A 17,065-nucleotide genomic window follows, 5' to 3' on the forward strand; every position below is an offset into this window, starting at 1 on the left:
TTAGGAGAAGCTAATAGGAGGGATGAATTCTTCCTTTTATCTGAGCTAGGGAACATTCACCTCCTGAGAGATGAATGGGGAACATTTTATGTCAATTAATATATATTGAATGTATGTAAAACAATGATGTGTCTATTATTCAACTGTCACTATTACGAAATTGACTACAAATTTATTTCCTAGAGTTCAGAATTTATTCCTTCCTTTTGACTTTCATTTATACACTTTTTAAGATAAAAAGTAATTTCTTCCAACCGCTGGATTATAAATTCAACCTGGAATCTGATAATCAGATTCCACTTTTTTCTCTTTTATCTCATCACAGATGATAAAGATATTGCAATTGGAATTCAGCTGTGACAGTATAGTAAATTAAGCTAGTCTAATTGGCTTTGCAGTGTTAGCAGAAACCAAAATTTAATGGCTGATTTTCCCCCATAGTAAAATAAACCTCTATGATTCATAGTCTCAGAGAACAGAATTCTGTTGATTAAGAAAGTCTTTTTATGGACAGTAAAGAACTGGCTCTTAGAATTTAAACTTCAAAGTTGTATTTTCTCTCTGAGCTTTTTAGAATACAAGAATTCCACTGTTGTTTAAAAATATGAATATTTGGGATAATGGGATAAATATTTTTAAAGGAGTCAAAATTTATCAGGGATTTGAAGGAAGAACTTTAAACATTGCTTTTAAGTAATGTTTAAAATAAGTGTGTTCATGAGTCATTTCATAGAATTAGATAAGAGCAAAACTCATAATGGCAAGTCATGCACAAAGAGTGAATGTAGCTGAAGAAGTATGGACCACAGCTGAAGCCACCATGGGGCTGCGTCCTCTTGTTATGGGGGAACCAAAGTATTTCCTGTGGTGACTGGAGTAAATAAGTGCCAGAGCTAGGACAGGAAGTGAGAAAATATTTCTCTTTCAAGCTTTAGACTTGCTATTATTTTTCTCCAGTGTTTCCCTGTGGAGTTCTTTTAGCAGGACCTTGCCCCAAACTGAGAGGCAGGCTTCATCCAGTCTTGTCATTCCAAATTAATTAAAGCTATCCAGTTTGACTCAGTTTTCTATGATTTCAAATCAAAAGCTAAAGGAAATGGATTTTTAAAAACACTTTTAATGACGAGGATTTAATTATGATAACTTGATCTGAGTACAAATAGAAGCTGATTATAACTCATCTTTGACCATTCCATGAATTGGTAACCCACTAACCAGTAGGATTTAATAAATAAGAGCATATCATTTTCCATTATTGGTGTGAATAAGAAGCAGTTATGAAACACATCCCCACCATCATCTATTTCTGAGGACGGTAACAAAATTGTTCTTACTTCTAAAAAGTTTATATAATTTCATGTCTTCAATGATATATCCTAAAATGAAGTTGGAATTTCAGATAGACCTGAGGCCCAGGTACAAATAGAAAGAAGCTCCTTAAAATTTAATTAGCTATAAATTCTGAGTATTACCATAAAGCTTACTGAAAATGTAGCAGAATATAAAAACCATCAGAAAATGAGTATGCTATCAAACCCTACATTGCAAGTGCTTTCATTCTTCTGTCAAAGAAAAGCTAATTTGTGGGTAAAATGTTATTTAAAAATCATAAAACTAGCCTCATTTAAAAAGGAAAACAGTAAGATCTCACAGTACCTCAGGGATTAAAATTTTTGCTCTTTTCAAGTAAACTAGACTGCCAAATTAAATTTGAAGTCTATAAATTATTGATGGAATTCATGTTGTTAGTATTATAATTGAAGTAAGGTTTAATATTGATAGAGGTTTCTATGACCAGTTTTTATGACTGCTTTGCACACAGTTCACTTTAGGAAACACAATAAACCAAGAAAAGAAATAGAACAAGAACCCAAGACTCCAGATTTCTCAGAAAGAAACACTTATTTCTCATTTATTCTGGGGAAACACCAGTCGGAAGTTGATATAGTTCACACTGGATGAAAACATGAAATAACTGAACTGTAATGTTATTTATTTCTTGTTTTAGGGGCTGATGTTATCAACTTTGATGGCCATGTTGTGTTACCATATAGATTCAGAAACAAGAAGATGAAAACACTGAAAGATGTCATTGCCTTGAAATTTAAAACCACTGAAAGTGAAGGCGTGATCTTGCACGGAGAAGGACAGCAGGGGGATTACATTACTTTGGAACTGAAAAAAGCCAAGCTGGTCTTCAGTTTAAACCTAGGTATTTCTGACTTTTGACGTCATTTTTCTATTTATTAATATTCCCATTAGTGAAATGCTACTGTTGTTTAATCCTTAAAATGTAAATTATAAAAAAGCTCACATTGTTATCAGTTTATTTTTAATCCATAGTGGTTGGTATATCTTGATATACTTATTCATCCAAAAAGTATTTATTAAACACCTGTACTGTGCAAGGTGTATACTAGCATCCTGGATATAGCACTGAAAACATAAAGTCGTTGAGTTCACGAATTTTATGACCTAGTGGAAGAGTCAGACATTATATTATCTATTATTATTTTAAAACAACTAAATCAGAAAAACGACTCAAATAATGATAAGTACAGGTGACCATTGAAAACAGCATAGCAGTTAGGGGTGCCAACCGCTGCTTCCACAGTCAGAAACCCACATATAACTTGACTCTACCTTTGACTTTTTACATCTGTGGTTTTAATCAACCATGAATCAAAAATACTGTTTTTGATCCAAGGTTGAGAATCCTAGGTTGGGAATGCAAAAATTTGTTTTTCATCCATGTTTGGTTGAGTCCGCAGGTATGAATACCTGGCTGCATTTATTGGAAAAATAAAACTGCATTATTATAAGTGGACCCACACAGGTCAAACTCATGTTGTTCAAGGGTCAGCTTTAGTATGAAATCGGTTAAATAAGCTAATACTATAGTGCAGAGGCAAGAGGGGTCAACATTAGAATACGTACTGAGGAAAGTCTGAGGAGATGTTCAAGCTGAGATCTGAGAGATGACAAAAACTAGCCATGAAAATATCAAAAAGGAGAGCATTTCAAAGGAAGAAATCACTAGAGGCAAAGCCCTGGCATGCTTCAGAAGCAGGAAGGAAGCTGGTATGGATAGATGCTGTGAGTAAGGAGAGAGCAGGTGAAAATCACAAGTTAGGGATTGTTCAGAACCTCTGAGATCTTGTAGGGCATGGTAAAGAGTTTAGATATTGCTTTTTTAAGAATAGAAAGCTTTTGGTAAGCTTTAAACTGGCATTGCGGTCTTATTTTTAGGAGTTTACTCATTCGTCTGTAAGAGAAAATGCTTCTGTCAACGTGAGAGTCAAAGGTAGACTTCTGCATAGTGCATGTGAGAGCTGGCCCTGGACTGCAGAAGGTGGCTGCCAGTGGAGATGCTGAGAAATTGGTCCACTTAGGAGATGATTTTAGTGGCAACTAATTGAATATTTAATAAGAAGGGAAGAGAATAAAAGATCATTTCTGGGGTATGACTTGAGCTCCAATGGACATTAGTATCATTTTCAAAAATAGAGAAAACCATTTTTTCTACAGTTTCTTCTAATACAGGATCGTTAATTTCCTCCAGTAGAGGAAATACAGAGATCTGTTTGGATAAGGGTGCATTTTAATTGCCATTAGGCATCAAAGTTGAGATTTCAGTAAGGGAGTCGCATGTTATGAGATTGACAAGAGAAGGTGCTAATTGGAGACCGAGAAGTGGACAGCAAAAAGGAGAAAGAATGAATATGATATCACCGGGAGGAGGGAAACAAAAGAGGTATCTGCTGTGTTGAATTCACTTAGAATGTCACATAAGAAAACCAAAAAGACAGGTTACTATTTGGCCACATAGAAGTTATTATTGATTTACTCTCAGTGGAATAATATATATGTAATATGAAAAAAAAAGTCTGCAAGGAAATAGACCACACTTTTTAATGGTGGGGATGAGTGGTTAATTTTTATATATTAATTCTTCGTAATATTCTCTACTCAATATTGAACACATATTTGTTACTGGTGAGGAAAAGAGCCCTAAATAATTTTTGAAACTAGGTTCAATAGGAGGTAAGAAGGAGAGAAGGAGGTAAACCAGAAAACAAAATGTAAATTTTTTATAAGAAAGCATACACACACTTGCACACGCACATATACACTCAGAGCAATTGGATTATATCTAAAAAAATTTAGTTTTTCAAACCTTTCTCCTTTTTTTTGAAAAGTGAAACATAGTCAGCTTTCAAAAGTCACGTTGTTTTACAAAGGTGTAATATTACATTACTGCTCTGAAACAAGTAACTGATCGTATGACCTCACAAAAAAATCATTACCATTTCACTGGAAAATACCTATCTTACAGATTTTTATTGACTGACTAGCACTATGACAGCCATGGAAATGGTCACTCATTCATCGTCACTCTTTCATGCCATTACCTAAATATCAGGCATATGTAGCTGTGCTTAGCCTTCTAGTCTGAATATTTAAATAAAACTAAGTGTAGCCTTTCACTCACTCAGATTTACTCTTTCTTCCCCGCCCCCACATACATACACAGTTATGATCACACATCCACACTTGATTTCATCAACAAATGGAAAGAAAATTTGATCTAGGAAACCCATAAAAAATGTCAGGTAAAAGCATCATTAACATCTTAAATGTGCAGGGAAAAGGAAATAATTTAATTGTTTAGTCAATCATATGTTTTTCTTATTTATGCTGAAATGATATATTTGTATAGCATTTATTTTTGCCTGACTATGAAAAGCAGTCCTTCATTAGACAAAATACAAAATGATATACAATATATAGACAGCACCCAGAGATGACCTTAGTAAACATTTTGGATTCTCACAGCCTTTTACTCTTATTTATAGTCTTATTGCTATGGAGAACTCATTTCAGAACTAGATTAATGCTACACGTATACTTCTGCAGGTTTCTAAAGTAGAACTTAGGTAAATTTTCCATACCATTAAATATTACACTGTACTTAAGATAATGGCATTTGGAGTCAGAGATAACTAAAAATTGTCATACTGTGTTTTCTTGACCAAAAAATAATAACACCAACAACAATAAAAGATTAACAGGTAACATTTAACGTCTGTTCACTATATGCCAGGAGGTGTATTAAATTCTAAATTCTTTGCATTGACTATGCCATAATCCCCATGGCAACCTTGTAAAGCAAGTATTATTTCCACCCCACTTTTTGCATATGAAGAAACAGAGGCCCAGAGAAGTTGTCAACTTACTTAGGATCACAGAGCAAGTGATGGTGGAGCCAGCATCAGAACCCAGAGCCCAGGGGACACCGACTTTTTAAGGAACCTACCAGTTTTTTAATAGCTCATTAGTTTTAAGGGAGCAGACTGTTTTCATCTTGAGTAGCTTTTACGTCCTTTGAACATAAAACTTTTTAAGGGTAGTTACACGCTGGATTTCCCATGGCAACTTCAGTAGACAGAGCGTCAGCCCATAGTGCTGTAAATAAAAGGCTTAGTACACAGCCATGGTGTCATCGCTTGTTTCTTTTCCACTTCCATGACTCAGGAAGCAACCAGCTTGGCCCCATATATGGCCACACATCTGTGATGATGGGAAGTCTGCTGGATGACCACCACTGGCACTCTGTGGTCATTGAGCGCCAGGGCCGGAGCATTAATCTCACCCTGGACAGGAGCATGCAGCACTTCCGCACCAACGGCGAGTTCGACTACCTGGACCTGGACTATGAGGTGAACCTGAGCACATGTGAACTGTGCTAAACGCTGAGTGGCTGCCTCAGTCTCCTGCTTGTATTGTTGTTAATTATGTGCCTTCCTACACCATTTTCATTCTGTTCTCCAAGGAAAAATTAACTTACGACTTCAAAACCAAATTTATTAATATGTCATTTTATTCATTTCTGAATTTTTAATAATAAATTTTTGAAATATTTTAAAGATCTTAGTAACAAAATAACAGTTTGAAGAAAGGGACCATTTATCATGTTATCAGGACCGTTTAACAAGTCCAGAATAAATTTAAGTCATAATCTTTCCATTGGTAATTAGTTATAATATTAACTACCTGTTCTTGATAATGTACAGTGTATATACATAGGGTTGCCTCATATTTATTACAAAATATTGAATAAGAAAGCCTGAGTTCTCATTTATATTAAGCCATTTATAAATATGTGACCAAAGATGGTTCTTTTGACAAGTTCTATTTTTTCAGATATAATTGTCATAAAAGAGATAAAGTAAAATATAGAATATTTTAAAGAAATTTTCTGTAAATGGGCATTTTTTACCTTCCAGGTGATCAAAGATTTAGAAATTATCAATGATCATATTGGTCCAGCAAAAACTACATATTCTCATAATATACTGGGAGGCATATCAGGTTTTTTAATAAATTATATGGAGAGTGCTTCAATCTAAAAATGTCCATAAAAATGTTAATCATATTTAGGAATAAGAGTTCTTTGAGAAGATATTTATCACAGAATAATATATACTAAGAGAAGGGATGACTAAATGAACAAGAAGAGCATAGCAGTAAAATAACAGGATGAAATATTACTTAGCCAGAGGTTTCCAAACTTTCTTAATACATGGAACCCTTGATGTATTACTAATTTTCCACAGCTGTCCTAGACCATTCTGTAATAATTAGAACCAAACAACTTAATAAATGTTTATGCCATGACAGCTAGGTGGCCATTTGAAAAATTACACATAAAAGAAGAGATGGTTTTATTTTATTCTTAAAATAACAAGTTATTTAATAATGAGATGTGTGCACCTCCATTGAACAACATCTCAGAATCAGATCTGACACTGCTATCCTCATTTTCTGTCCCACTTTACTTTCATTTGACACTGTTTTTTTTTTCGAAATTCACAAAGACAGGACATCATCAAAAGCAATGGAGCAGGATCTTGGAATGGTGAACTAACTCAAGCTAGTGTTAAACACAGTGTCCAAAAGATACCAAGTATTACTGTGTTCCTTTTTAAAATGTAAAGTATACCTTTTTGAGTTTGTTGTGCCACCTCAGTGTTGCTTGGCTCCCAGTATTGAAATTGTAGATACTTACATATACATACACGTATATTATCAATATCTATATCTATCTATACATATATATATTTATATATATATGTGTGTGTGTGTTTTTTAGGAATGTGGAATATACTCACCATAAAATAATAAGTGAAAAGGGATTTATGACTGTTTTCTATTTTATTTATATGTTTAAATAGTTTCTAAATTTTCTGTAATAGGTATATATTACATATATTCCTAAATAGGAATTTATTTGTTTTTAACATTTTATTTTTTTAATTTTCCCCCTCCTCCCTCCCTTCTGGTAACCACTAGTCCATTGTCCATGTCCGTGAATCTCTGTTTGTTTGTCTTGTTCATTTATTGCTTTTAGGTTTATATCCCACATATGTGCTGTCATGTGATTTTCAACCTTTTCTGTCTGGCTTATTTCGCTTAGTATGATTATCTCAAGGTTCATCCATGGTGTTGCAAATGGCAGTATTTCATCTTTTCTTATGACTGAGTAATAATATTCCATTGTGTATATGTACCACAGTGTCTTTAGCCAGTCATCTATCGTAGGACTCTTTGGTTGTTTCCATGTTCTGGCCACCGTGAATAATGCTGCTGTGAACATTGGTGTGAAAATATCCTTTCGAATATGAGTTTTCAAGTCTTTAGGGTAAATACTCAGTAGAGGGATTGCTGGATCATATGGTAGATCAATTTTTAGTTTTTGAGGAACCTCCATACCGCTTTCCATAGTGGCCGCACCAATTTATATTCCCACCAGCAGTGTACGAGGGTTCCTATTTCTCCACATCCTCTCCAACATTTGTTATTACTTGTCCTGTTGATTATAGCCATTCTAACAGGTGTGAGATGGTATCTCATTGTGGTTTTGATTTGCCCTAAATAGGAATTTAGAATAGAATATGCTATATAAATGCTGGTATAGATACTTTATTAACATTAAAAAAATTGTTATCAGGAAATAATTACCCCTCCAAAAAAGATTTATTTTAAGCAAAAATGATTGCCAAAAAGGAAAGAATGTGAAAATCCCAGAAATTTCTGTCTTCTCTAAATTAATATTATTCTTGGCTAATGTGACTTATTTCCCACTTTATGAGAGAACTTAAAGATGAATTATTCATTCTGCATTAATAAACTTTGAAGTATCACAGAAGAGGTGAGAAATCCTCGAACATTAGCAGTGGGCAAACACAATTCCAGTTTTCAAAGAATAGAATTGAAAATGTAGGGTCATAGGCCCCACTGCGTTTGCGATGACATGTCTGTGAATATTCATGCACACAGAACCCTTTCCATCCAGGGTCAGCAGTTCATGGACACTTCGAAGCCCATCTGTATACAATACCATGTTTGAGAACCTCATCTGTAGACCACACTGCCTGGGACATTTCTGTTAGAGAAAGACACTAGGAAGAAATGTCAATTCACTGAGAAAGAATCAACTTATTTCTCTTTATAGTACTGCTGATTATATATTACTTTCCTCCAGGATACTGCAGTTATTGGCATGAACTGCAATGAAAGTGGTTGGGCTTCCTTTATGTGTGTACATGTTTATCTTCATACGAAGGGCCTCACTTTGCTTACTCGTTTAAAGTAAGTTAGAGACTCTGCTAGAGTCTGTCTCACTGTTTTTGCCCTTATCTCCTTGACTCATCCACACAGTAAATACACACAAACCTTAAAAGGAGCCAGTTATGAATAACAAAAGACACTCCCGTCACTCAGGAAATCCAAGGATTTTAGGAGCTCTGTGCCAGAAACTGGGGACAAAGACCAAATATATTTATTACACTACACCAATATACAGTATTTCTATCATAGGGACATAATAACTGTAAATAACTTTAAGGGCATACATGATAGTAAAATGTAGAGATGAGTTCTGAGTAGTTACTAATTTTCTGTTTAATAAAATTTGTTTAATTTAAAGCTTATATAATTTGATTTTTAACAATGGCTCTGTTTAACAATCAGTTCTCATGAGCCAGTATGACCAGGATTCTGCACGCCACTGCTGGCGGTAAATAAAGAACACCTATTACCATTTCTACAGATGTATATCATGAAAGAAACAACAGAAACAAATTTGCTTCTTTGACCTAACTGATGTGAGAATGTTTTGTGGAAGAAGGGCTTGGGTTTACCAGTTCACCTCACTCACCTCTCTGTAGCCCAGTTACACCACAGAGAGAGCCGATCACCATTTGCCATCAGGCTGGGGCTACGTGGTGACCAGAGAAGAGTGCAGTGATACGAAGGTGCACTTGGCTTCATTCTTTTATTTCTTAGCCAGTGAAATTATAGGGCAGGACAGTAGACTAGTGTTTGGCAGGGCTTCTCTCTTCTCTTCAGCTAAATTCCAGGGCGCATTCACTTTGGATAGTATCCCTTGCCTTTGCCATACAGCTCAGCTCAGAAACTGGAGGAATGGACCCCTTTGTCCACTGTAGGACCTGGCAAGAATTGTAGAGAGAAACTGGTTAAGATTTTGGAGAGAATCAACTGCATGACCTCAAACTGGAGTGAAAAACCTGGGTTTGAGTCCCTTTTTGCCCCTTACTAGTTGTGTGACAGTGGAAAAATCATATCCCCCCTTCTTTAAAATGAATATAATAGCACATTTCTTACAGGGGTATGTAAGGAGGCAACAGGAAGTAATAGAAGTTACTATACATATGTGTGTGTATCAGTTGCAATTAATTAGACTGCATATAACAAGCTCATGTTTATTCTCTTTCATATAAAAAGAACCCCTAGGCAGGTAACTCTGCGCTCGAATTACAGCATCATGGTCATCAAGATCCTGGTCTGCTTTTCTCTTGCTGCTACTCCATTTTCACTGCAGATTGTGCTAAGATAGCTACTTCCATTCCACCTTGCGTTGCAGCCAGTGGGAAGGAAGAGACAGTGAAAGAGGTTGTCCTCTTCCCTCGCCTTTAATTATAATTTTTGGAGTCACACACAGCTCTTTCATTTAAATCTAATCAGACCAAAAGTTGCTTCAGAGAGGTTGGTAAATGCCATATATTGGCTGGGGAGCAGTGTGCACAGCTGAAAAGCATTTCCCCCCCCCCCAAAGAAGGTAGGAAAAATACTAGAGGTATCTAGTAGTCTTTGCCAAACTTTGTAAACTCTTGGTAGCTAACAAAATAGTTAATGCAGTTATATTTCAGAATCAAGATTGTCATTGAATGACAGTATCATTAATAAGTTGATCATATGAGTCTGATTATTAATCTAGCAACTGCAATATGTTTTTATTATCAGAATAATTATTATAATATTAGAAGTTGTTTTGTGGTCCAGCCACTTCATTTTACTAATGAGAATATATAACCAGAAAGAAGAGAGCACCTAACATCATATGATTAGTTACATTGGGAACTGGGATTTGAACCCACATCTCTTAATTTAAGGAATCTGGTTAATTGAGCCTGCGATGCTTCACCAGGGCACCTTCCACAAGATAGGACATGTGCCACAGGTTGCTGAAAGCAGAGGAACACAAGGAGCGTTTGAATCATCCTCCTAAAGGAAAATAAAAGTCCCCAAATAAAGAAACTCTGCACACAGAGAAGGAATAAAACAGCACTTAAAATAGTATTTAGTAATATCATTCGAAATATGATGGTGCACATCATTAAACATAGACGGTCTTATTACTGTCAACTGGGAAGAAATGGATAAATAAATGATGGATAGGAAACAACACTCCGCTTAAGTATCAATAATTCTTACCCTTGGTATTAGGTACACTTATATCTACCTAATAAGTCCAGTTCAGTGCCAATTGAAAATATATTTTCAATAATTCCATCATTTGATTACTCTCTAGTATTTTTTTTGTGGTTTCTTAATTCTTCATATATCTTCAGTTTTCCTCTTTTCTTCCTATATATACACTTTCTGGTAAATGATATACATCTAACCATTATTTTTTTTATTTTAAGTGAAATCTTTGGTTATTTTTCTATTTTGTCTCATAAACCATGTTAGTTTGTGCTTTTTCCCCTAAAACTAATTAAGAATTTAAAATGCCATGACACTAAATAACAAAATAACTTTCTAATGGCCTCTTAGAACTCAAAGACCTTTGCCTTATGTTTTAAATACAAAGTCTTGACATTTAAAACTATCTTAACTGTTGCTTCATTTTCAAAACTTTGTAAGAAAAATTAATCATAACTTTGATAATTAAAACATATAACATCTAGATTATATATCTTGATAGTACAGCTATGATTAGTAGATTCATTTATTAATTCATTATTAGCAGTAGTTGTTATTGGCAGTGCATAAATAAGCATAATTTTGTATTGTTTGAAAATATTACAGTACTATAATTTTACTAAAGATTTATAGAAAAATACATACTTTCTTTTTACAGGAGATAATAGAGAAGCACAGGAAGGAGCATTAACTTTATTCCTTAGGATTTAGAAGACCTATAATATCTTTAAGCCTATACTTCTCAAATTATAGCCCCCAAGTTCTAAGATGTTCCTAAGCAATATAGTAATGCAACTTTTTGAATGAATTTCTGTATTCACCATAAGCCTAATGAATTTTTTACTATAGTAAGTCTAAATAGGATAAATACAATATTCTCTGCTTTTGGCTACAGTTTTATCAACTTATATATTAGTGCTGATTATCTCATGATGACTAGAAGCATTTATTGATAGTATGTCTTTGAATGATAAACATAAAAATGTATTTTTAATATTAATAAAATGTTTGCTGTATAAAAATCTTTTAAAATAGTCTCAGAGAATTTATAAAATGCCTTTCAGATAGCAAAAATGCAAGGGATTGTTACTATTTTCTTGTTAAGGTTATAATTGTTAAAATTAATGATACTATTATGCACTTTAATAGCAACATAATTTAATATGTAACAGATTTTGGAGACAGAAAAATATCTGTGTATATTGGTCGAATTAAAGATAACTGACTTTGGCTGTATTATTAGTTTTGTCTAATTTATTGTGAATGTTGTTATTTTTTTTTAAGTCGAATACAGTTTGAATGTGCATATTTTATCTTTTTTCTTAAAGATAACCTTTGGAGGCATACCTTTCTCTGGTAAGCCGAGTTCCAGCAGTAGAAAGAATTTCAAAGGCTGCATGGAAAGCATTAACTACAATGGCAACAACATAACTGATCTTGCAAGAAGGAAGAAACTGGAGCCCTCAAATGTGGTAAGATTTGTCACCCCCAAAATGTTGGTTCCTAGAAAGATCAAAAAATTTGTGTTTTCTATGGACAGTTGAACAACAACATCATAGCATTTTTCATCATGCTTATGTTGGACTCGACAGTGTAAAACTGACTTTAGAGTTACTAAACGCATAGGTACCAGATAGATTCAGAATAGACACCGTTTTTTGAGTTCAGTTAGCCTGAAACAGGCATCGAGTTTTATTCAAATGCAGCATAGAACTTTAGCACCAGTGTATCTGGGCTCCCCATGAGATAGGCTTCACCCCAGCAGTTCTGCAGCCCTTAAATTGACAGCATCATGTTTCTAAATGTCTCATCATTTATGGCCCTCTACTTCTTGTTTATGACTTAATTCCATATTTTAAAAGTGTGAAAACCAGAAACTTTGTTATATTCACTTCCATATTTCCAAAGAGAATTAATCTAAGTATATTAATAAGTGCACTTTTTTCCAAGGCTCTAAACATACTAAACATTATACCATTAAATAATGATTGATTACCACTGGATGGTGAAAGCTGTGACAGAAGCTCACAGTGGTCTTCTGGCTCTGGCGTGGACATTTCCAGGTTTAACTGTTTCAAGCAGGAGAGCAAAAATCAGAGAATGCTCTAGCACACCTGCCTCTCTATGACACTGCTTAGGATCACTAAAAGGTATCAACTTAAAAATCTAGTGTGTGTATTCCCCGTCATTCTTCAAGAACAGGGTCTACTTCAGCCCAGAACATTGTTTAAGAGAGTCTGGGATTCCAGATCCATACAGTTGAGAGCCACTGGAAGTAGGTAATATAATGAGTGCAGGTATTGTGCTCTAAATGAGCTCTGATGGTCTCATTGCCCCACGTTTATTTGAGCCTAGAGTTTTCATAAAATGAGTGGACAAATGGAAATCCCCTATGAATAAACAGGATTCATTTAGGTTGGGCAATGTAAATTTTTTCTTTAATAATTATTTTTCTAAAAGTTATAAAGTTATACTAAGAGCTAAAAATTTAACTTTGATGAAGTTATTTCATAAAGCATATTGACTATAGAGAAAAATAGTGATAGCTCCATTTATAGGCAGTAGGCACCGTGCTAGGCATGTTACATTTCGTAGGTGGGAAAACTGAGATTTAACCAGGAGAAATAACTTTGCAGGGTAACTGAATATGAGTGGCAGACAGACCCCCCAAGGTCATGGTCTCCTTCCATACTGTGTTCTTATCTAGAGCAGTATTAATACATATGCTATTTTGAGCATTGTATAAAATGGCACTGGGGTCCTTCTGTTCTCTCAGAAATTGTTGCTTAAAATAGAAAGGTACAGAATCCAAATCATCATAATAGTCTTTCCATTATTTGCAACTTTAAGAAGAGGTAATGTGATATTTCTACCCAAATCTCCCAGTTGGTTCTGAGATGTGTCCATTAGGTACCCAAAACTATGAAGAATTGCTCTATGGAGATTCATTCCAAAATCAACTTTAATGTGAAATGTATTGCAGTCATCTAAATTACTTTCCTAATCTGAACAAGTGGCTTGAAATACAATCTTTGAAACTCCTTGAGAATATGTCAACCAGACTCAACTACTATATCTATCTCAGAACATTGCATCTATAATTGGTGCTGTTTTACTTGAACAGCAAAGGTACTGAGTAAAGCATAAACTACTATATTTCTTAAAATAAAATGAGCAGGCATAGAATATACTTTTAAATAAACATACATATACAGATTAAAATGTTAGGCAGAATAGACCCAAACAGGATGTTTATCAGGTAGCTCTTCAAAGGCAAATATGTAGGAAATTTGCTTTCAAAGATGTCAGGTCCTGATATTTCAGTGAAATCGACTCAGCTCTCATTTTGCAGCCCTCTCCATGCGCACACCCATTCCCTCGTTACACACTGACTCCAGAGTCAGCACCGTTATTCAGGAGGGACCTTTAATTTTGCTAGGAGACAATCCCCCCAACACAAATGTGTGGTGGTCGTTACAACATCCCAGTTATTATGGATAGGCAGTGTTTTCATCAGTGAAAGTAAGCATTTAAAAATAATCATCTGTGAAGATATAGTAAAAATTTAATTTGAATATAATTCAGAGAGAGCCTGCCTTAAATTTAATGGTTAATGTGCTGAAATGGAAAAACTATGCATCCAGGGATAAGATAAGTGGTGTTATGTAAAAAAAAAATTCGAAGGGCCAGTTGAAAATATCATCATATTATAATCCTCAAAATATAATGGTGGGATAAAAGAGGTTTGGAAGCAAGTGTGAATTTTCAAATCTTTAAAAAGAAAGTACTTAGACCCTGTAATATAAAATTCATTGTATCTGAATGGAGTATGAAAGGGAAGGAGTAGTTTTGCAAATTTTGTTTTCATTTTGTACATTTATGTCACTGTTCCATAATCTTTAATGCATTTTGATTTAAGCACAGTTCACAGGAATTTAAATGGAATTTTGAGTTGAATAACATAATAATCTGATATAATCACAATTATGCTGATGCCAAATATTATATATATTAGATGTGGTGATAAAACCCAATATTATTGGCCCCATAATATCAGTTTAATAAATTGCAACCAAATGGCCATAGTTCTCACTGAGACCAGATTAATATATTAATGAACACTGGAATAAGCCATCCAGAAGAAGGCAGTGGCATCTCCTCCCTGGCTGATGCATCATCCCTGGGGAGCAGCAGCTGTTCAGTGGTCCAGGGGTCCACACTCAAACTTACAGAGATGTACAGCCCATCCTTGGATCAGCCCATTACATCAGGCTGTCAGGCAGTCAATACCATGATGGACTACATTCTTCAACTTGATGGCCAACTTCTGTACCTCGTTAGGTACACATACCAAATAGATTCATGCAAACGTATCCAACTACTGAATCCATGCCACACTGCTGCGTGTGAGAGTTTGGCACAGGCTAAAGCTATGTTTTGAAATTTGTAGAACTGTAGCTTTGTCTACTATCTTACATGGATGCTGATTTTATTCTGCATGTTCCTCACACATTGCCCTTCTGTTTCACAGGGAAATTTGAGTTTCTCATGTGTGGAGCCCTACACAGTGCCTGTCTTTTTCAATGCTACCAGTTACTTGGAGGTGCCTGGACGGCTGGACCAAGACCTGTTTTCAGTCAGTTTTCAGTTCAGAACTTGGAACCCCAGTGGTCTCCTGCTCTTCAGTCACTTTGCAGATAATTTGGGCAATGTGGAGATTGACCTCACTGAAAGCAAAGTTGCTGTTCATATCAACATCACGCAGACCAAGATGAGCCAAATAGATATTTCCTCAGGTCAGTGAAATCTATTTGATGTTTGCTCCTGTAGCTGCTAATGTGAGTTCCACATGTTTGTTTTGTTTTGTTTTGTTGGTGTTACATGCTGGTGGTTATGTTTAAATTCAGACTTTGGGGATTATCTCTTGGTTGCCCTGAGTGCTAATTGATAATGGAAACTTGGAGCCTTGCTGAGAGGTTACGGAGTGGGCAAGGAGGAAAGTTGGTTGAGACTGTCTTAGAGCACCCAGATCTCCTATTTTATATAAGTGCTAGTTCATTTTTAATAGAGAAATGGATATTTCTCTAGGTGAATATCTTATGTTTAAAAACAAAGTGTTTATTTTGCTAACCTGATAGTATCTGGTATCCTTTGACTTCATGGACATTCAAATATCTTTTACTATTAGTAATGGGATTGTATTAATTTGATTATGGGTTTAAAGGCATATTCAACTGCCTAAGTAATACTTTAAAGCAGTCTTGCTAAATTTATGCAAATTGTCACAGAATAAAAAGACAGACAAACAAGGGTGAATGCAAGATATATGTATCAACTAAAGGAAGACCAACTTGGCTAAGTAAGATAATTCTTAAACTTGACATCAGTGGTAGATAAGCTGAGCTGCTTAGGTAATATTGTTGTCATTTGAACAAGTTTAGCAGTTATGGAATATTCTTTGAGTAATATGGTACAAAAAAAGTTGATCTTGCAAAATGAGATGTTCTAAGCAAAGAAAAATTGAGTGTGCTATAGGACTGATAAAGAGTAAAATTTTTACCAAATTCCTCTAGACGTTCCTTGCAATAGTTGTTTTTATTTTGTAAAGGACTAATTAGAAGACAGAGAATATGAATATTCGCTGAGCCCCTTGTTCAGATGTACAGAATACTAAGAGAGGAAGTTCATGACAGAATCCTGGACTGCATGACTGCCGGCTCTGATATCTAAACATTCTCCGTTCACTCGTGATACCATATGCATACCTTCAGCACAGTTTATATCACGTCCTATCATTCATCTCCATCCCATTTCTCCTCTATGCTTGCTGTCAGCTCTTTGAAGGCAGAAGCCATGCCTGTTCTATCTCTAGGATATAAAACAGCACCTATAATGGAAGAGGGGCTCTGGGAATGTTTGTCAAGTTCAACACTATGGCCCTTTGAAATAGTATTCACTAACAGAATATTTCTTGCTGAAGGTTATGTGTCCTTTTGTAAAATAGGCTTTGTGTTTCTATATGGCATGGCTGTGTGGACTTTTACTGAAAGGGATTCAAGGAAGAGATAGTAACCATTCTGGCAGAGATGTTTCTGAAATCAAAAGCTATCGTGAACTTCCTATTTATTTTTTCTGTTTATGCTCTGTTAGTTTTGCTTTTTCTCTGAATGTTTAGTCAAAATGTTTGATCAATCATATTTTATCACTACTTCCAATATAAATTCACTTGGGGAGATTTAGAGCAAATAGAAAATATCTGGAGAGATCAGAATAACAC

The 17,065-nt window shown here is 35.0% G+C and overlaps 1 protein-coding gene across 1 annotated transcript in view; it reads left to right on the top strand.

Annotated features, from left to right (window-relative positions):
• Positions 1-17,065, top strand: part of CNTNAP2 (contactin associated protein like 2) — a 1,200,002-nt gene that overhangs the window by 262,185 nt on the left and 920,752 nt on the right. Inside the window, exons 5-8 of the mRNA XM_011365532.2 lie at positions 2,009-2,212; positions 5,536-5,720; positions 12,117-12,260; positions 15,320-15,584. Coding sequence (XP_011363834.1) covers positions 2,009-2,212; positions 5,536-5,720; positions 12,117-12,260; positions 15,320-15,584 — 798 coding nt within the window. The remainder of the gene's footprint in view (positions 1-2,008; positions 2,213-5,535; positions 5,721-12,116; positions 12,261-15,319; positions 15,585-17,065) is intronic.

Source organism: Pteropus vampyrus, unplaced genomic scaffold (genome assembly GCF_000151845.1).
Source record: "Pteropus vampyrus isolate Shadow unplaced genomic scaffold, Pvam_2.0 Scaffold112, whole genome shotgun sequence".
NCBI classification, from domain to species: Eukaryota; Metazoa; Chordata; class Mammalia; order Chiroptera; family Pteropodidae; genus Pteropus; species Pteropus vampyrus.